Source organism: Sorex fumeus, unplaced genomic scaffold, assembly GCF_029834395.1.
Source record: "Sorex fumeus unplaced genomic scaffold, SorFum_2.1 ptg000047l, whole genome shotgun sequence".
Taxonomy (NCBI): Eukaryota; Metazoa; Chordata; class Mammalia; order Eulipotyphla; family Soricidae; genus Sorex; species Sorex fumeus.
In genome coordinates, this window is record NW_026606104.1 from 27,774,998 (window position 1) to 27,796,279 (window position 21,282).

General features: G+C 37.0%; 2 protein-coding genes across 4 annotated transcripts in view; one reads left to right on the top strand and one right to left on the bottom strand.

Annotated features, from left to right (window-relative positions):
• Window positions 1–21,282, bottom strand: part of TNNI3K (TNNI3 interacting kinase) — a 345,420-nt gene that overhangs the window by 77,961 nt on the left and 246,177 nt on the right. The window lies entirely within an intron of this gene.
• On the top strand, window positions 3,864–19,719 carry LRRC53 (leucine rich repeat containing 53). Its single transcript, XM_056122780.1, is given in 5 exon segments — window positions 3,864–3,921; window positions 4,005–4,357; window positions 4,360–4,678; window positions 13,147–13,659; window positions 17,360–19,719. Coding segments are annotated over 5 exon segments (3,603 nt in total).

The following is a 21,282-nucleotide window of genomic DNA, read 5'->3' on the forward strand; positions in this document are numbered from 1 at the left end:
CTGGGCCCTATGCAAACAGGATGAGAATGCTATTCAGGTCTCCCAAAGAAGAATAGAAAGAGCTATGCTTGGAATATCACGTTTCACTCAAATGAGAGAAAAAATCTGGAGTTCCGACATCCGTCGACGATCAAGAATCAGGGACGCTGTCTCATTTGCCAAGGTGTCAAAAATCAGATGGGCTGGTCACGTAGTGAGATTTAAAGACCTCTGCTGGACTAAAGCTGTTACTGACTGGATTTCACAGAATGTCAAAAGACCACGTGGCCGCCCACCTACCAGATGGTCAGACTTCTTCGTGAAGATCATGAAGGATCGGTTTGAGGCTCTTCATGTTCCCAGAGCAAACAGATGCCATTGGGCTACACTAGCACGCGACAGGGACAAATGGAGACGTTACTGGCGCCCGCTCGAGCAAATCGACGACTAACAGGAAGTGATTATATCACTTAAGTGATTAATTATAATTGCCTTATAATTATTTCTGTTGATTTTTTTTGCCTCTTAAAAATATGTTCCCAACACAGTAGCCAAAATAATCATTTCAAACTGTACTTCAGATAAAGTAATGCCACTCACAAAATCCTCCAGTTACTACTGATCTCATTTGGGTAAAAGAAGAAGAAGCACTTGCAGCTGAGAAGATATTTCAAACGGTAGAAGACATGCTGAACATATGCCAAGGCCTGGGTTTGATTCCTGACACTGACACCACCTCAGCACATTTAGATACAACCCTGGGACTCATCAAATATTGTTGGAGTTGTTTTGCTCCCCTCCCTCCCCCCTCCACCACCAGTAACACTGAAGCAGGACTTATAAAACAAACCAACCAAAGCCAACTGGCTCCTGAGAGAATCATTATTTCCTCTTCCTCTTAAGTACCCACAATAATCATGCTGACCTCTGCAGACCAAACATAACGTGCCCTCAGAATTTTGTACTTATATCCTCCTCAACTGGATTTACTAGTGCACTTTTATGTTTCGTAGGTCTTTGTTAAGTGCTACTTTATCAGAATTTTCTCCTTGTCCAGTACATTTAGAATGCCCAATCTACTGCTATCCAGCACCCTCACAGCCTCCCCTAAACCCTGACTTTTGCTTTAATTCAAAGTACTGGTATGATTTTTTACATATTTTCATATTGATTCTTTTCTCATTTGATTATTCTTAACATCTTTTTATAGACTGTTTGCCACACAAAACAAGGGTTTATTATTGGTATCTGCTACTCTGTCTCCAATGCCTTAAGCAATGCCTAGCAAAGGGAGGTGTTTAAAAACTACTGCTGAATAAAATAATAGAATTAATGAATTTACATATTTCTTCAGACTATCATTACAAAAGATCTACAAAGTTTAAGATGTTTTACAGAGTATTAACCTTTAATATAACACATACTAATGGGTGCATCCTGGATATTAGCTCTCTGAATTTATAGTTAGATACCTTAGTTTAATTTAAATTCTATGCAAATTAAAGATTGAAGCTATCTGACATCTTGGGAGAAGCCAAACTGTTCATTATAAAGTAAAACTCCTCATGACCCTAATATATTCAAATCATGGATAATAAATGCTAACATTGTAACAGGCATTACTCTCTACTTTTCTTCCAGGTAGATGGCGCATACCCTATGCCATGTTGCTGTGGCTCATAGCAACTCACGTGTGGTTACACCAAGATGTAGCACTCTGTCACCAGCTAAACTATACAGTAGATAATACGAGCAGTGATGTGAAAAGGCAGTCAGTGTTCAGTGCATTTGAAAACTTTCTTAGATCTGATCATTGTATTCACTGCTCTTTGGGTTCATCATGAAATGTTTAAAAAAGCAAGTCTTTGCCCTATAATCATAGATTACTTCTAACATCACTTTATTGTCCTGCTTTTGGTGGTCCCAACCAAACCAATTTTAATACCTCCAGAAGCAACTGAGATGTTTTTCTATTATAAATGTTAAGTCACCATTTGATGAAGTTACATGTTTTCTTTAATAAAAACATATATATGGCTTTAATTACATTTTTGTCCACACTACAGATTTGAACTCTACAACTGGTTGGAAGAAATATCAATGAATCAAAAACCTGAACTGCAATTGTTCAGCATTAGTAAGATTAAGTGATGTACTATCAAAACAGATTATTATCAAAGTGCATCTAATTTTGAAAGTCTAGTCTTTTTTTTTATTGGTGGTAAATGAGCTGTAGAAATGCTAACAAGATACACTGCCTGTATTCATTACATATTGCTTGCTTAAGTCAACAATTTAATAAGACACCTTATTAACAAATTTGAGGAGAATGTGATTTACATCCTGATATCCAAGAAGACACAAACAAGATATAAGCTCTGCCAATGGAGAGATTTTAGAAATAAATCCAAGTTAAGATAGAATAGAAGATGATTTCCTTCATTTCTAAAATCTTTAAGAGGCTCAGAATTAGGAGGTAGATGTTATTCTCCTCTTTGACAGAAGAGAAATAGTTCCAAGGTGTGTTGGTATCTACACATAAACAGTAAACTTCCTCTGTCTCAAGTGAATTTACTTCCCACATATTTTTTTCTGGTTAGCGATAGCGGATATCTGTATGAAAAAAAATTGCTCATCTACATTTTTTGTCTCTATTTCTTCCTTCTCTGTTACAGAATGCCACATTTCTGAAGCTGGATTTCATAAAAAAAAAGAAAGTAAATGGATGACTTGTGAGTAGATCTTCTGTCTACTTCTAGATAAAACATAATTGACAGAAAAAAAAATCATCTGTTCCCTCAGAGTCGACAAATTCCTTGAGGACTAGGGATCTACAAAAACAAAACTCCCTCAACCCATATCAAACATAATAATGAGAGGAACAAAATGAGAAACTGGCCAGAATTAATAGAATTCAAATAACCAGTAATAAATACTTAAACATCATGATGTTTGCGTTGTAAAGATTGGAACAATTCTTCCAAAAGAAGGCATTCTGAAATCTCTTTGTCTTTTACATTTTAACTTTTTTATGTCTCTTTGTTTCAATAATAAAGTCTGAATTTCATAAGAGAACTGTCATTTGCTTTTCCCACAGTTGATTGTTCCAATATCACCTGTAGACCTCCCAGGGACAATGGGCTCTTCCATCCTTATGACACTGTCATTTGCAGTCAAAACAATTTTAGCATGATAAAGATGTGTTACAATAACTCTTGATTATAATACATCTTTATTGAGTTAAAATGCTTTGATTCCTAATGACAGAAGCAGTGATAGCTCTGAGGTGATTATGGTAGAGGGATTTAACAGTTGGAAGCCCTGAGTACCACCTGTCATCACATGATGGACTTCATTGGAGGGCACAGATATTAGACAGGAGGCCAGGATGGCCCAGACTATAATGAGATCCCCACTGACAAATCCTTGGGTTGTCGGGAGAGAATATAGATCCATACTAAGTTGCCAACTTTTAGCCTGGAGCTGAAAAAAGCAAAAATAAAACCCCAACGTATCAGAAAACAATACTCCTCACCTTTCCTCACACATTAGTGTTTGAGAGGAAAAAGATGACTGACTTCACAACAGAAATACACACTGCTAGTGAAAAGCTGGTTGAGAAACCCGAACTCAGACTCAGCTCTGGGGCGAAATCTATCCCTGGCCCATCAGGACTGGAGCAGATCAGTGCTGGTCAAAGAAAGGAAAAGCCACCTTCCATCATAAACAAAGAATCCATTGGCGATCATAATCCCAAACAATGAATTGTCTTTGACAACTGAGAAACAGATGGGTTTATATTTCTCAAATAAACATTTCATAGCAACCAAAAATGTAAAAATCCATCATTCTGGTAAAGAGCCACCTTTCCCTTGAATTGAGAAATGAATCATTTTCAGTTTGTTTACAGTTATCACCCAAGTGGTACTGATGTCTCTGAGGGTATCGATTAGGTCTGCTCTCCACTGTCTTTCCTTCTCACTCACTCGAGTCTTGCTTTTTGTCTGTGTCTTTCTTCCCTATAGCGGCCCCTGTGACCACGAAGGTTTTAATCATAGCTGATGGATATGTGTCCTTTAAAGAGAGCACCAATGTCTCCTTGTTTAATCTTGCCCTGTTCTCATTGACCAGAAATGGCATGGAAGTTGTTCTGGAAGATGCCCTGCCAGGCTTTTCAAAGTTGCAGATGTTATTGCTGGAGCACAATCAAATATACAGCTCTTTGCTCACTGTTCACTCCTTCAGCAAACATTACAACCTGCAGATACTGGAACTTAGCATCTGGATTTCTCTGATTTCCTGCATTGGGAAAGATGACCTCCAGTCCCTGCCTCAACCAAAGGAAATGGACCCTTCCAGAAATATGTTCGTCCACATGTGCCATATATTTTTAATTCAAGGAAGCAATTAATCCTCTTGAGTTTAGATAAGAATGAGTGGAGTTGCAGTTGTGAAATCCACTCCCTTGCTCCATTTTTAAGAAATTACATGAAGTCTTCTGTTCACACATCCATAAATGCCAAGGATCTAAATTGTCAGCTTCTCATCACAACAGCAATGGCCGCAGCAAAAAATGTGCTGAGGCTGTCAGATACCAGCTGTGATTCCAAGGCTCCCAACCTCACTCTGGTTCTAAAGGACGGAAGAGCCCTCCTTCCAGGGCATGATGTGGCCCTGCTGACTGTTCTTGGCCTTGCAGGTATGCCTGGGATATGTGTGTTCATTTCTCCCTTCTCTTGTCCACAACCACAAAGAATACTAAGTGATGCCTTTCGCAGACTGTTGGGAATGTTTCCAAGGTTCATGGCTAGAGATGATGAGAGTTTCTGAAGAGATTAGTTGATTTGTGATAGATTGTAAGAATTTCCTTTTGCAGAGAAGCTAACACAGAGAAAAAGTGTTTGGGTTCAGAATTTCAAACCTACCATTGATTGAACTGGCAGTCTGATCCTAAGTAAGAACATTCAATTTACATTTCTTGACTGTAACTCATAAGTAGGATCTATAATTTGTCAATAATCCCAAACCAAAGAATACTGGTGCATTTGTTAAAATTCTAGGAAATATGGATTGAAAGGGTAATGAGACAGCTTCTTTTCTTTTCTCATGGCAATCACATCTCTGTGGTAGAAAATGAGGAACACTGGACTTTATCAAGCATAAAAGGAGATACTATTATGATCTACACAAAATCTTACTTTATAGTGTTTGTTTTTACAGCAAATTGATTAAATGCATGAGCTCTATACTTGGATTATTCTGGTTTAACTCCAAAATATTACTCTGTGACTCTAGGTAGATTAACCAACTTCTCTGTAGCTTGGTTTCCTTATGCTTGGGATTTAGGATTATGATTTATATTTGCCCAACTTTTGCATTACAGGATCATTATTTCCTCAAAATAGCAAAAAAAATGATGATATTCAACCTTTTAAATTTTTCTATGGTAGCTTAAAACTTTAAAAAAAAACACCTATGTGGCTTTATTAATATGTCACTGAATGAGTGCTATAAAGTGATCATTATTAAGGACCAAATGGGCAGGGCATATCTCAAAATCTGTTTCCGGGCTAAACTTCCAATGTGTAGGTAACCGTGGTGGTGTGTGTGTGTGTGTGTGTGTGTGTGTGTGTGTGTGTGTGTGGTGATGGGAAGGGGGAGGAATATGATGGTTTTCCAGAGCTGTAAAACCTGAGGTCCCAAATGGCATCTAGGACCGAATTTATGCATTTCAAATATGTCTTCTAAATAAATATTCCTTAGTAGGTTTACAGTTTATTAATGGAACATCAGCATTTTATGTCTTAATGGTTTATACTTTTAGTGGGACATATGATAGGAGATAGGCAACAGGTTTAGACAAAAAAAAAAAACACCAATGATAGTCAGACTCAGTTAGAAGTAAATTCAGTTCCTCTCAGAAAGATTATTGTTTAAAGAATTGTGCAATCATGACAGTAATTTCACTAAGAGATAATTTATCATGTAAGATAAAAGCAAGAAAGCAGCAGATGTGTTCCTAGGTGTTTCTTAGAAAAGTACTTCTAGGAAATAACAGATATTCCTATTAAAAACTGACAGGAGCCAGGAAACCAGGGTTCCATCCTCAGCACCAGAGGCCTCCTGGGCATTGCTGGGTATATTCCTAGAGACCCCTGAGCACTACTGGGTGGCCCTAGTGGTCCCAGAAACAGCAGAGCCTAAGCAGCACCACATCCTCATGCTCTAGCATTATATTGCTAACCTAGGGGGTTGGGGATAACCAGGAGTGACCCCTGGCTCCCTGACAACTGCAAGGAAGGGCCCTTCCTCCCCAAACATAAATAGATATACATATAAGCAAAACATTTGAAGGTTCAAGTATTTGGGGCAGTGCTTGAAATAGTGCAAATGACATCTTTGTTTCAGCATTTTTTATAGACTTTCATTTTCTAATATACATTATGAAACTTTAAAAGGAAGATATAACAGAGCATTTCTCAAACATACTTAACCATGAATCGCCCCCCTGCTCCCCCCCCAACATAGTTGATTTCATTGAATTGTTGTTTTGTAGAACATCATTTTGGAAATACTACAATAGGGTGATTATACTAGGATATCTTTTAAATATGTTTTCACAAAAGATGTGCCTAATTAACAATACTACATTTGTGTAGAGATAGACCATTCAAAAGTTTTTGTCAAAATCTGATACGTTTTAACTGCTAAATTCTGCTGAATCATAAATCTGATTGTGTACATATTAGGTTATAGTGTGAGAAATGACATTTTTAATTGTATCCTTCACCAAGTTTAGATACAATTTTAAAAAACTAAGTTATGAAATCAATTTAATCCGTTAAAATTTCTTCTCAAGTGAAAATTACCTTTACTTTTACACCTGTAGATATTTGGACAAAGATTTAGAATTGTAACTTTACCTCTGAGGGACTAGGAACACATTTTAATGGTAAAAGAAAAAGTACCTCGTATGCATGAGACCTAAGTTCAATCTCTACATCTCCCCAAAAATAAACATTTAAAAGATATTTTAGCCTCTGATTCCACTTTCTTCTTCAACAAGTCAAAGGAATACAAAAATCAATTTCAATAAATTTATGTTAATAAGTGGTTATTTGGTACCAGACTCTGACATCTTGATGCTTCTTGTTCTGGAAATTGGTAAATAAGAAGAAAAAATTTACATAAAGCTGTAACAGGTTTTAAGTACTTCAGTGAGAACTTATTACTTTTCCTGTATTTTTTTTTAACTCAGAAAGATTGTTAGAACACTTTTTAAAAATAGCAAAATGCCCATGGCAATGAAAATCTAACTATCTTCTTAATAGCATGTTCAGCCTACCTACAAGCTTCATTTGCTACTTCTGTTCTCTGCACTAATGGAAAGTGACCATACCTGATTGGTAATGTGATACAGATATAGCTCTAGCATCACCAGTAGGAGAAAGAGTGGTTTCTAGCCATTTAGATACAATTAGAGATAGGTACACACTTTTTTCCTATAATCAAATTATGCTTACTCTTATTTCAATTGCCGATGATACTGTATTATTAACAAAAATTTACTTCTTTCCTTGGTTATTTGGCTTAATATCTGCATTAGTCATACAGTATTTTTGTTTGTTTATTTTGAGGTCACACCCATGGTTCTCAGGCTTACTCCTGGTCCGCACTCAGAGATTACTCCTGCTGGCTTTGGGGGACCATATGGGGTGCTGGGAATCAGACCCAGGTCTCAGCTGCATGCATAGCAAGCGCCAACCCATTGTACTATTTCTCAGGCCCTGTATAATGGGATATTAATGATTGGGGGTTATGGGGGACTTTTGCTATCAACTGAGGTTTCTAGGATCTATTGGGGCAACTAAACCTAAACAGTAGAAGTAATAATCATAAACCACCATGATCATTTATTGAGGATTACTATCAATCAATCAATCACAACCATCCTGTTATTCGTCGATTGCCTTGAGCAGGCCCCAGTAACGTCTCCTTCGTCCTAGCCCTGAGATTTTTTAAAAAAGTGCCATATTCAAGGCTCTTTCAGAGTTAGGAGAATGAGACCCTTCATTGTTACTGGTGTTTGGCATATTGGGTACGCCACGGAGAGTTTGCCAGACTCTGCCATGTGGGCAGGTTACATTCGGTAGCCTGCCAGTTTGTCCAAAGTAGGAATGAGATGATAAGATGTCACTTTCAGGAGCTGGGTTTTATAGTCTCTGAGTCTTGGCCATTGATGGGATTACACGGCGCCAGGGGGCCAGTTGGTGGGTGTGGAACACCCGCCCCCGCCCCCCCTTCGCCCCCCCACTGGAATTTGGAATTTGGAGGATCTGGGTGGAGCATGCTCAGCCCTAATCCAAGTAGGCTTGGAGATCTCAGCCCCGGGACCTGCGTGCCTTTGTTCCTCTGCCGGTACCTTCATGTGTGCGGAGAGTGGTCTCAGCATGGTGGTGGTTGGTTCTGGAGGTCTTCGGCTGCAGGAGCCCTGGTCGGGGCGGGGAGGAAAACTCTACCCGCTCCCCCCCAAGGGGCCCCACTGAGAACAGCCAGGCGCCGGGGCAGGAGACTCTTCCGGGAGCTGGGTTTTAGAGTCTCCTGCCTGAGAGGTCCCAATTATCACCATTTGATAGAGGAGGGGAAAAGGCTTAAAAAGTTAGAAAACTTTTCCAAGAGTGGAATCAGAATAGAGATTTGAATCCTGACTTTTCTGTAAGAGATGTATAGTGCTTTTAAAGCTGTATTATTTACATAAGTTTTCACATTTTGAAACCAAAATTTTGTTTGGAAAACCCAAACTGTAGGATATACCAATAAATATGTTTAAATCTAACTGGCATCTATTTTAAAAATGATTTATTTTTCAAATATTAGGTGTACGAAAGGAAAGAAAGCAAGGGCATAGGAAGTGTCTGAGGAAAAAAATCTTTTAAACTGAGAATAAAAATTGAGGTATCTAAAAGAGAGTTAATTGGAAGGGAAGAGTACTTTATTTATCCCTGTGTTTATTACAACACTGTTCACCATAGCCAAAATATGACAACAACCTGACTGGATAAAGAAATTTGGTGCAGAAAAGCATGATAGAATATTACTCAGACATTAAAAAAGATGACATTGTACCATCTGTTGTAACTATTGGACCTTGATAAAATTATGCTAAATAAAATTAGTCAGAGTGAGATAAATAAATATTTAGTGTTTGGGGGCCACACCTGATGTTGCTCAGGGGTTGCTCCTGGCTTTGCACCAAGGAACTACTCCTGGCGGTGCTTAGAGGACTCTATGAGATGTCAACATTGAACCCAGGACAGCTGCATGCAAAGCAAGCACCCTACCACTGTACTCTTGCTCCACCCAGGAATATTCTTTAATATTTTCATACTCTTCACACAAATCCCCAGAGATAGAAATATTGGGCTATAATATAGTTCTATTTAAAAAGATTTGAAAACAAAACCCTCCATACTGTTTTTTGTAGTGGATATAGCAATTAACATAGCCATCCATAAAGTGGTTCAGTATCTTCATATCAACACCAACAGGATTGTTTATTCAACTTTTGAGTATGCCATTATAACTGGTATGAAAGGAAAATCTCATTGTGATTTTTGCTTATATTTTATGAATCATAAATTGTAAAAAACCTCTCGGTTGGTCAGGGAGTGGCCCTAATGGCTCTTCCCTGGCCACCCAGTTTCTGGGTGGGCCTGGGTCGCTCCCCCAGGCAGGGCAGCCTGAGCCCTGGGGAAGAGAGTGGAGAAGACATGGGTCAAGCAGGTTGATTGATCAGTTGCCATTTATTCCATTCTAGTCACGCGCCTGCCCCAGTCTCCCAGAGCCTCCCATTCTGGTTTCACACTCTCATTCCCGTTTCCTCCTGTCTCTCCCGCTCATCTCTCCGCTCCATCTCGCAGCTTGGCTATCTCTCTGCACATAGCTGCTCCAGTATTCTTCTACATTCTTCTCTCTCTGTCCCCCTTGCTAGTCTCTCCACGGTTTATCATGCTGCCCTGCTTTCTCTCTCCCCTCTCCAGCTCTCTGGTCTCTCCAACTCCCCAGCACTCTGGGCTGACACTGCACCCAGTCAAGTTAGCAAAATCAACATAAGAAAACCCTTCCTGATGGCCCACCCAGGTTCAAAGGGAACAACACTTAAGAGGTATTCCAAAGCCCTTCCTGACTGCCCAAGGGCAAAATACCCCTTAAGGTGTTTTTCTCTTTTCCTTAGTTAAATAACTCTATCAATATCTTAATACTAGTTATTTTTGTATGGACACAGTAAGAGATAACATTGAGGTTTGTAGGGCAACTGTCCTGGGAACATCTTGTCACAGACTCAGACTACAGCGCTCAGGCCAGATTAATCTTTCCTAACCCTAGCAGGGTCCAAATCGAGTTATTACTTTTTGGATCATGACAGCATTTGTCCATGCCCAAGCTCTTAATTTATAGTTAGGCATTATGGCTCTTTGGCCAGGCCCATCTGGATGCCAGGGTAGCACATAGCTTACCACTTGCCCTGGTTCCATCCAGTCCCTCCTTGGGTTGGGACCATGCTTTTGAGGGCGCTAGGAAGTAAAGGCAGCTGAGGCTTAGGTGAGAGAAGAGATGCCCAGAGTCACATTACAAAAGCATGTCTTCTTGTGTCCATACAAAAAGGACCTTGCTCTGAATAAACTATGCAAAGGACTTAGAGAGGAGAGAAAAACAATATTTACAAGTCAACAGAGCACAAAGAAAGAAGTTACAAATAAACAAAAGGAATGGGAGCACTGTGATGGGAGAAACCCAATATACCTAAACTACCTGAGGCTATGCAGGAAGGACAAAACAGTGTTATCCTACAATAAATGATACAGAACAACTTTTTATGTGTCTATTGACCATTTGCACATCTTCTTTGTGAAATATGTTTTAATATTGTTTGCCTATTTTTAATTATATTTGGGGTTTTGGGTTTTCTGTTGTTATTTATATAGATTGAATATTAACCCTTTATCTATATTTGCAAATATATGCATATAACTATATTTCCAACTAAGTAGACTGCTTATTTGAGGGTGGGAGGGCACACTCATCTGTGCTCAGGGATTATCCTGACTTTGTGCCCATTAGCTATGTGCAAGGCAAAACCATTGACATGCTGTACCAGAGATCTGGCCCAAGGCTGTTTTTATTTTATTGACAATGGCTTCTTTCACTATAAAGATTTTTGTTTTCATGAGATTCCAATTGTTTATCTCTTTATAGATTTTTTTCCTCTTAGAGATGAATGCATAATCATCAGTAATGGTCATAGCAAAGAGCTTGTCACCTATGTTTTCATCATGTGTTTTATGATTTTAGATCTTATATTCAAGTCTTCAACATATTTTAAATAAAACTTGACCTATGATGTAAGAGTGATCTAGTTTTATTTTTTTGTAAAATACTATACATCTTTCCAGTACCATTCATGGAGAATTTTCTTTTTCCATTCTATGCTCTTAGTTTTATGGCCTATAAAACACTGCCTTTTATAATTTTTATTCAAAGAATAAGCAAGTCGGTTTTCCACATGTGTGGTTTTGTTAATGGACTACTAATTCTATTCCATTGATCTGTGAGTGTTTTTATTTTAGTACCACAGTTCTTTATTGTTATAGCTTTATAGTATAGTTTCAAGTGAGGATGTATGAGTCCTTCACTTTTTTATTCATTTTTCTTAGAATTATGTTGGATATTTCAGATATTGTGGGTCTATGTAAAATTTAAGATTACTCTGACCCATGGGCATATTCTCCCATTTCTTTGCTTTTTATTATCATTTTTTAAAAATCAATGCCATGCTTTTTATCATGCAGCTATTCACTTCTTTTGTTGAATTTATTCCTGGGCATTTTATTCTTTTTGAGTATGTGATAAAAAATATTTGGAATTATTATTTCTATATATATGCTTATTGCTTATATATGTAAAAGCATTTATTATATTCAGGTGTGCATATTCTACATCAATTTTATTTATTGATGCTGAATTTGACTAAATGCTTCCTCTGCATCTATTGAGATGATTACATTATTCAAACTTATTCAAATTAATTTTATTGATTTGATATATCACCAGAATAGATTTTTATTTGTTGAACTATCCCTGCATTCTTACAATAAATTTCACTAAATCATGGTGTACGATCTAATATGTTATTGAATTTTGTTTACTGATATCTTTGAATGTATGTAATTTGCTGAGATAAGAAAAATATTTATAATCTGCACTTGAATTTTAAAAACACTGCCTTTTATAATTTTTATTCAAAGAATAAGCAATATTTTCAAGAATATAAAGTAAAAGTACTAGGAAGTTTGTGATTAGACATTCACAGAAGAGAGAGATCTTTGGAAAAATGGAAAAGAAAGCAAATAGAAGGATAAATCTGAGAAATTTATTAAATCTTAAAGAATAAAATTTAAATAAATAGAGGCTAGTATTAAGATCTTAAAGAATAAAATTTAAATAAATAAAAGCTCTAACAGAACAGCATACACAAGACCTTTTAAGATCAATGAAGAATTTGAAACATGATGTATGAATAAGAGAGATATTTTGAATTTTTCAAGAAGTTAGGAAGGTAGATTATGGCCGGATTCAGAGTCTTGAAGACCAAGAAACTTGACTTTTATGAAATAGGGAACCATGATATATTTGGAAAGGCTATGGTCTTTTAGGTATGTTTAAAATATGGTAAAAACATACAGAATCAATTTTTTTTAAAGAGGATGCTATGGTATTTTAGAATTTCAGGGACTATAGTGCATGTTGTCTATAATGACTGTAGAATTAGGACATGGGAAATACAAAATTAAACTCATTTCCCAAGTCAAAAAATAATTTTAATACATGTCTTATTTTTTATACGTGAATTGCCATCCACAAATATTTTCCTACCACAGATACTGAAGATGTTATGGTCTCTTAAAAATTTTAATAGCTACAGTGAAAGATACAAATTGAACAATAGAACCATGTCTGGACTGTTATTTTTCTGCATGGTCATGCATTTATCATTCATTCTGATTCCCTTTGAATATTTAACAAACCTAATATTTGTGAATTTCATATTTAATGATTTATGTTTGTTCCTCTGATGTTTTCTTTTAATGATCTCTATCTTTTTCATAGGAGCTGTTGGTCTTACTTGCCTAGGCTTAGTTATATTTAACTGGAAACTTCAACAAGGCAAAGCAAATGAACACATATCAGAAAATCTTTGTTGCAGAACCTCCGATGAATCCCTGTGTGCTCATGAGGCAAGAAATTACCACGCTCAGGGATACTGTAACTGCCACTTAACTCAGGAAAACGAGATAAAGGTCATGTCCATTGTGGGGTCCAGAAAGGAAATGCCACTTTCACAGGAAAATAGCCATCAAGTAGCACTGGCCTCTGAATCCACAGTCCTTGACAGATCATTTAGAAACCTGAAAGGCAAGAGCCATGGGGCAGACAGCACTTTCTTCTATGCTGGTGGCAGATTGTTGAAGTCTGCATGTTCAGAGCCTCCTGAGACTATGGCAGCTTTTAATGAAGCAGGTTTACTTACAAGATACTGTCCAGAGAGATTTGAAAGCCTAAGGAATCTTGAACCTGGGAAAGACCAGCCTAAAACTCTTCCGCAGTACATAACAACAGTAGGTGAGTTATTCTTGTTTTAGAAAATCTACGTTCCTTCCCTCTGAGAAAAGTAGCTCCTTTAATTTCCTCTACAAGAGAATGAATGCCATAAAATCATGTTTTCGATTTCTGTCTATATTCTACTTCTGGATATTGTATGTGTGTGTGTGTGTGTGTGTGTGTGAGAGAGAGAGAGAGAGAGAGAGAGAGAGAGAGAGAGAAAGAGAGAGTCTTCCTGCTTCCTATCTGTCTGTAGTCTGACTGTTTAGACTGAGGTGAAGATGGAGATGGAGACAACCTACCCTCAGAGTATATTTTACAACTCTTGGGAAGTGAATTTTGTGGCCCAACAACTAGCAATGTTATTTTGGTTTGCTTTTTGAAAAAGAAACATTTTAAACAGCAACAGTGCTGTTGCTGTAAAGATTTATGGGAGGCTGAGTATCGGCTTCTATTCCAACATTCTTTGTGCTCTAATGCCAATTCTGCAGTAAGCAACCTTCCCAGATCATGACATGTTAGAAGAATAGGCCTTCTAATGCTAGTGATTCATTTCAGGGATGATGTCAAGACACATACTTTGCTTGCTGAGCTGTCAGGGATGATAACTTCCTAGTCCAGGGAAAGTCAAGACTTAATTCATTGTCCCATGTTGGGAGAGCCAAGCGAATCTGGCCATGACATCTACCCACTGTACATGGGCAATGTCAATATTTAGGTGGAGGTAGTGAATTAAAGGTCTTCTTTTTTCTCCCTGAATAGTAAGGTGAGTGTTCATGTTCAGCAGTGAAAACTTTGACAGCTACTCTGTAAAGAGGTTCCTGTCATTTATTTGAATTGGCTTACAACAAGCAGAGGTCTCTCTCAGAATATGAATGACAGAGGTGCTGCACCAAGAAAATTTTACCATGGAGATGTGGCCTTAAGGATATATATTTGGAACAATTGAATACGAATAAATATGTATTATTTTATATGTGACATAGAGACTATATGTATTTTTCCTCTTGCATTTCTCACATTCCAGTTCTTACCACTTTGTGGACTTTGTTTCAAAAAGGGTGGACAAGGAAGAAAGATCAAATTTTTGTTTTTTTTATAAAGAAGTATGACATCTGCCAATAGAATTGTATTAAGCAGATGTTTCATTTTAGCTTTTTCTAATGCCCGTATTTTCTTTGGGAAGCCTCTCTATTCAAGAAATAGTGTTTGTTAATCATTTAAAACCCAGTTCCTTATTTCACACAACACATTTGTCAAACTAGTACAGCTACTTTTAAGCACTGTCCTCCCATTGTTCATTGGTTTGATGTGTTACTGTGTTTGGCATATCAGGCCCAGTAATATTGTGAGGCTTGTTACTGTGTTTGGCATCTGGAATACATCACAGGGAGCTTGCCAGGCTTTGCCGTGAGATACTCTCAGTAGCTTGCTGGGCTCTTCGAGAGGGGCGGAGGAATCAAACTCAGGTTGACCATGTTGGCTGCATGCAAGGCAAATGCCCTACCGCTGTGCTATGGCTCCAGCCCACAGTTACTTTTAAGAAATATCTTAAATCATGCTGTTTCAACATGTAACAAAGCTAGAGACCAAAGGTATTTGAAGAGAAAGCAACTAAAGTTAAAACTTTTCCAGAACAACAGACCATAAGACACACTATAACTCCTTGCCATTTTAGGTGGCAACACAAAATTATAGTACTTCAAAGGTATGTGGAGGAGATTTTAGATAGGATCTAGTTTGCTAGTTCTTCATATTTATCATTGAGTTCTGTGACTCTGAAGATCTGATAAAGGTAAGGTAAAGGTAAAGGCCCTCCCGTTGATCATCGATTTGCTCAAGCGGGCCCAGTAACGTCTCCATTGGAGACTTTGTTGTTACTGTGTCTGGCATATCGAATACTCTCGGTAGCTTGCCGGGCTCTCCGAGAGGGGCGGAGGAATCGAACTCGGGTCGGCCATGTTGGCTGCGTGCAAGGCAAATGCCCTACCCGCTGTGCTATTGCTCCAGCCCGAAGATAAAAGCTACAAAATCTTGCTCTCGAATAATTTTAGACTCATAGGAAGTCCCCATCTAGAAGAATATCCTAACATTTAGAAACTTCTCTAAGGTCAAGCTGATGACAGGACTTAGATTAGAATTAGGTACTAGTCTGGTTCTTAATCACCATTTCTTTTCTCAATAGAAAAAAAACCACATAATTTCTTTTGAACATATGAAAAAGAAGTTGACAGACGTTTTTGTGAGCTATTTTGTGAACAAGAGGAATTTTCATTTTAAATAATCTTAAACTTACTATGCATTGTGGTTCAAAGGTTAGGATTGAGAACAATCTGAGACTAGCTCTGCACATATCATTTAGCTCACACGACTAGGGAAAAACTATAAACTTTTCTTAGTTTGCCACTTATTAAATTGATGAGCTTATATATTTTATCCAATGGATTAGGTATTTTGCATTAAATGATAATTTATAACATTTAGCACAATACCTGGATCTAAGTATATTCTTAATTATTACTCTTGTTATTAATTTGCCATTGATATCTTTAAGAACACATCACTAGCATTATACTAAATGCACCATGTTTAATATTAGGTAGAGGGCTGATGAAACAATACAGGGGTTAAGGTGCTTGCCTTGTACATGATTGAACCAGGCTTGATTCCCAGAACCACATATGGTCGTCTGAGTGATCTTTGAACACAGAGCCAGAAGGAAGCTCTGAGCAGAGCAAGGTGTGACCCCAAACAAATCCCAATTTAAAAAGAAACAAAAACCTAAGCATCAACTGATGCAACAAAGATGCTAAGCAATATTTAAAAATTCTTACTCATTTAACAAATATTTCATGTCTATTATATTAAGTGATGATAGATAAAATACATAATCTCTACTATGATAGAGACAGTAGTACCTCTTTTCTGCTGCTGAGGTTTTTTTTTTGTTATAACCTAAATACTATCCAATACTTCATCATTTTTCTCACTGATATTTAGTTCCAAGGGTAAGTGAAGTCAGAAAAGAAATTTCCAATGACCATTTGGATCTTATTTATATATTATTCTAACCAAATTAACATACAATCTAAATATGTACAATATTAATATTTTGTTTCTAATTTCACGGCATTTTGTTTTGTTTTGTTTGGGCCACACCTTGCTGTGCTTAGGCTCACTCCTGACTTTGTGCTCAGGGATCATTCTGGTGAAGTTTGGGAAACCATAAAAGGTACCAGACATCAAATCTGGGTTGATTGCATGCAAGAGAAGCATGTTATACTATCACCCGTCTTCCTCACCCTCCTAATTCCACCACTTTTAAATCATTACTACAACATATTAAAACATAGCCACAAAGAATGTCATTGCAAGTTAAGAAAATAGTCAAAAGGGTTGGAATATTTGCTTTGCACAATGGAGCAATGAGTTTCGTCTCCACCACTTCATAGCCCCCTGTACTGAGTGGTACTTGAGGACTGGGTCAGCAGTAGTCCTGAGCACTATCGAGTATGTCCCTCACACTCACTCCCTTAAAAATAATATACAAGCACACAGACGTGCCAAATCTCCTTTGTTCATTTGGCTAAAAATTAGAAAATATTTCAAGATTTGTAATCATTAGGATTCATTTTTGTGCCTTTGACATTGTTTCTACACACCTGTTTGTTTAGGGTAATAAAACTCTGCTCATTGCTAAATTCCTGCATTTATTGTTCAGCAGATACCAGCAATGACACATTTAGTAGAAGATATGCAACACCCGCTTCAGGCTTGGCAAGAAAAAATCTTGAAAAGCATTTAACAAATGAATCATGGCAGCCTCCCATAGAAAAGGGAGACAATGGCTTACAACCTCACAGGCAAAGACATTTTATTACAAGCTCCTCATCTAAGCCTTGTGAGCCTGAGGAACACTACGCACAAAAGATCTTAGAAAAACATAGATCAAAATATCACGATCCTTGTGGACTATTGAAACAGAACAGGCCTAGGTATTTTCAGCCAAGCAATTCTCTTATCTGTAAATATGTGCCCTGTGATCAGTTTCTAGATTATATGAAGAAAAAGAAGCCAAATCATAGAGACCATTCAAAGCCTGAAAAAGAACAATTCCAAATTAACAGTGCAATAGAAAAATTCCTTATGAATGAGGACAACATGAAGTTATCAAATTTACCAATAAAAATCAAGGAAACATACACCCCAAAGAAGTTTCATTTCCACAACTTTGGTTTAGCTGAGAAAAATCGATTTGTGATTTCACCCAAATCATCAACCCATTGGAAACAGACAAATCAAAGTAGCCACACAATAAAAACGCAACAATCTCAGGATCTCAAAAAACACAACAATCCTCAGGTGAAAAACCAAGGAGAAAAGTGGTTCACTGATCCACAGATTCTGAAAAGAAAGAGAACCAATCAATCTGACCTCAAAGGAAAGTTTAAAGGACAAAATTTACGGATAAAATTAAATGTGCATCCTTTTAGAAAAGTCAGGGTTCATCCAGAAAAGATCTTGCCAGTGCTCCCAAAGAAACGCAAACATGTCTTATTTCCTAATAAATTATCCAAAGCTTCTGACAAAGAAGCCAAAATAAACCTTATGACCTCTGTAGATTTTCACCAACAGCCAGAGAGTAACAGCTATGTTAGGTTCACTTCAAAGCCGTTGCCTTGCAAACATGCTCCAAAGCAGACCCCATACTACAAAGAAAACACCAAAAAGGCCCTTCTGCTCAGCACTAACTTGTCTTTAGTCAGCCAGAGTTCAGTAGAAGATAAAGGCTGCCATGATGGGCACATTCCAGCTGGAAACTCATCAACATTACCTCAGCCCATACTCATGCTAGCTGAGTATCAGAACTCACACACTCAGCTCTCAACTGAGCAAATGGAAGACTCCACTCACCTCTCATTGGAAGTACCAAGTTACTTGCCAGCTATTAGGAAAAGCATCCCAAGTGTTCTTCCATGCCACCATTCCAGGGAGGTGACAGACCAAGCATCAACAGAGTCGACTAAGCACTTAGAACAAGACAAATCAATGACCACTGACCAGGTTTCTTGGTCCTTAGGGAATCAAACACAACTTCTAGGTGTTCACAAGACTGGCACCGACAAAGAACATACTCCAGATAAGAATCAAACTTTTCAACAAGTAGAACAAGACTCAAGTTATGAAATACTTGGAGAAAGAGGAAAACTGTTAATGACAAGACCCCAGATATTACATAAAATTGCAGAAACTTGTCTTATGGATGAGGAGCATGATATGGGGAACAAAAGTCTGAAAACAGAAACAGGAGATTTCATTCTCATTCCCCGGACACAGTCCAAGGACAGCCTAACACTTGCAAAGATAAATTCTATTCCATACCAAAATAGAACAGAGCTTCCCAAGGATATCAGTACTTCTCTCCCTACTCAAGCCATTTGGCAACTAACCAATAAGAGTGAAGAGGGAATTGACAGGACAGACGCATTGCCAAGAGATGACGGCACTGAAGCACTAGAGATAAAAATAATAGCGAAAGAAGAGGGAAAAACACCTGATAAAAGCATGGCAAATTCTAGCACGTCAATTCAGACAGTACAGATGACCTTAAAAGGCACCACAAAAGAAAAGCAGCGGACTTGGGGAAAGGGAAAAAGTGAAAAACATGAATCATCTGAATCAAGTTCTGGTGAGACCACCATTACAGCTAAGGAGTTGAGTGTTACAAGATCCCATGGAACTGAAAATAGAGTACTTTGTAGTGAAAGTGAAAGTGATCTTCAAATTAACAAGAAAACACATGATTTAAGAGATAATCAAAATATTCAACCAGATACAGATAACGGAGAACATGAAGAAGGTGCATCTACAATGGAGACACAAGAAGTACTTTCCCTCTTACCAGACTTAAAAAACAGTGGTTTTGAGAAAGAAAATGAAGTGTCTCAAATTCCTAGAAAAAATGAAGCTGAAAACTCTGTTCCAAAACCTATGTTGCATTTACCAACTGCTGAATATGCTAATACATCACTTTTAGAGTCAGAACAAAATAACTCAAATAATAATCACTTTTTACCTTAGCTTTCTGTAAAATAATACAGAAATTCCCCCAGCCTTTGCATGCATTAGGGATACATTTTCTTCTGTAAGAAAACAATTCTCAAGAACTGTTATTAATTTTTTAGATACATAGTTGAATGCTGTACAAAAACAAAAGATGGAGTGATAAAATATGTTTGATAAAATTGAGTTTGATTTATTAAATGATAAAATGAAAGAGAAAACTTTTACTTAGACCAGGAAAGAAAACAAATTAAAATAAAAAACATTAAAATAAAATGAAGGCTTTAGCAAATGAAAGATTAAGAAGAAAGGGCTTAAGCACATTTACACTTTTGATATTTATTTTATGAAAATTATTATACATATATCTTTTAGTGCATTAGCATACTGCTTTCTATTCAAATGATAATATATTCATATTATTGCCTGATCTGTTTTCTTAATTATGGCATAAAAATAGAATTTGAGCTTTATTAACTGTACTCTAGTTGATATACATATTGATATATTTCAACCATTTGTGACTATTCTTTTAACAATTATCCTAGAAACAGTAGAAAAATTTTAAAACCTGTTATTTCAGAGAAAAAAGTTTTTAGGGATAGTAAACTGTTTCTTAAAATCTGCAACATTTCATAAATCCACTAGGTGGAGATCTCAGCTTCAATCATTTTAAAAGAGCAAATGAGCCTTCAAGAAAAACACAATGGATACTGAACAAAAGAAATTTTTAACAAGCTTTATTGCCAATTCTTATTAACTGTAGATTTTGAAAACTAAATAACCATTAGTATATAAGCTTTTAAGGTTTGATCTCTTGTGTTTAGTATGCCATTATTGTTTGCTGTGGGTAAATCCTGCACACAAGGATTAAATGTGCTGATTAATATTCAATTTAAAAGCCATAGCAAAATATACATTCCACTAAAGTTATAATTATTTGAAAAAGAAGTAAATTCAAATAATTTTATCATTAATGTCCCACTAAAATGTTGAAAGCATACCATCATGGTATGTATTGTATGTATAGTAATTCCTAAAGGGAAAAAAAGGTTGCAAAAGCAATTGATTGCCTCGTCTTCTATTAACTCTATTTGTGACTGGATCCCCAAAATTATATTTACACATGAAAATATCAAAAAGCTTAAAAACACTATTTTTATAAGTGTAAAATATTGTTAATGTATACTATCTTCTACTTTCCTATTCAGAATTGCTAACAAATCACTTAACTTTGTAACTTCCCTTTAACGCTTACGTCTCTTTATTTCTTTTCTCCCTGATTTCTAAATCTTCTAGCTTTTATCCCCAATTCCTCTACCTACTCTTTCTGCTTCTCTCCTATGTCATCTCTCTGACTCTCCTGATCCCACCTCATTTTGTTAAGCACCTTTATGGTGAGAAGAGCATCTATGCCAATTTCTTGCATAATAAATTCTATTCTAATTGACAGCTCCCTCAGTTTTATGTAGCCTAGGTTTCCAGGGATAGTAAACGGTTTCTTTTTTCCCCCTACCTTCTTTTTCATTTTCCTATTTGTTTTAAGCATTTTAACCTCGTTGCTGAGTCCTTAGCTTTGTT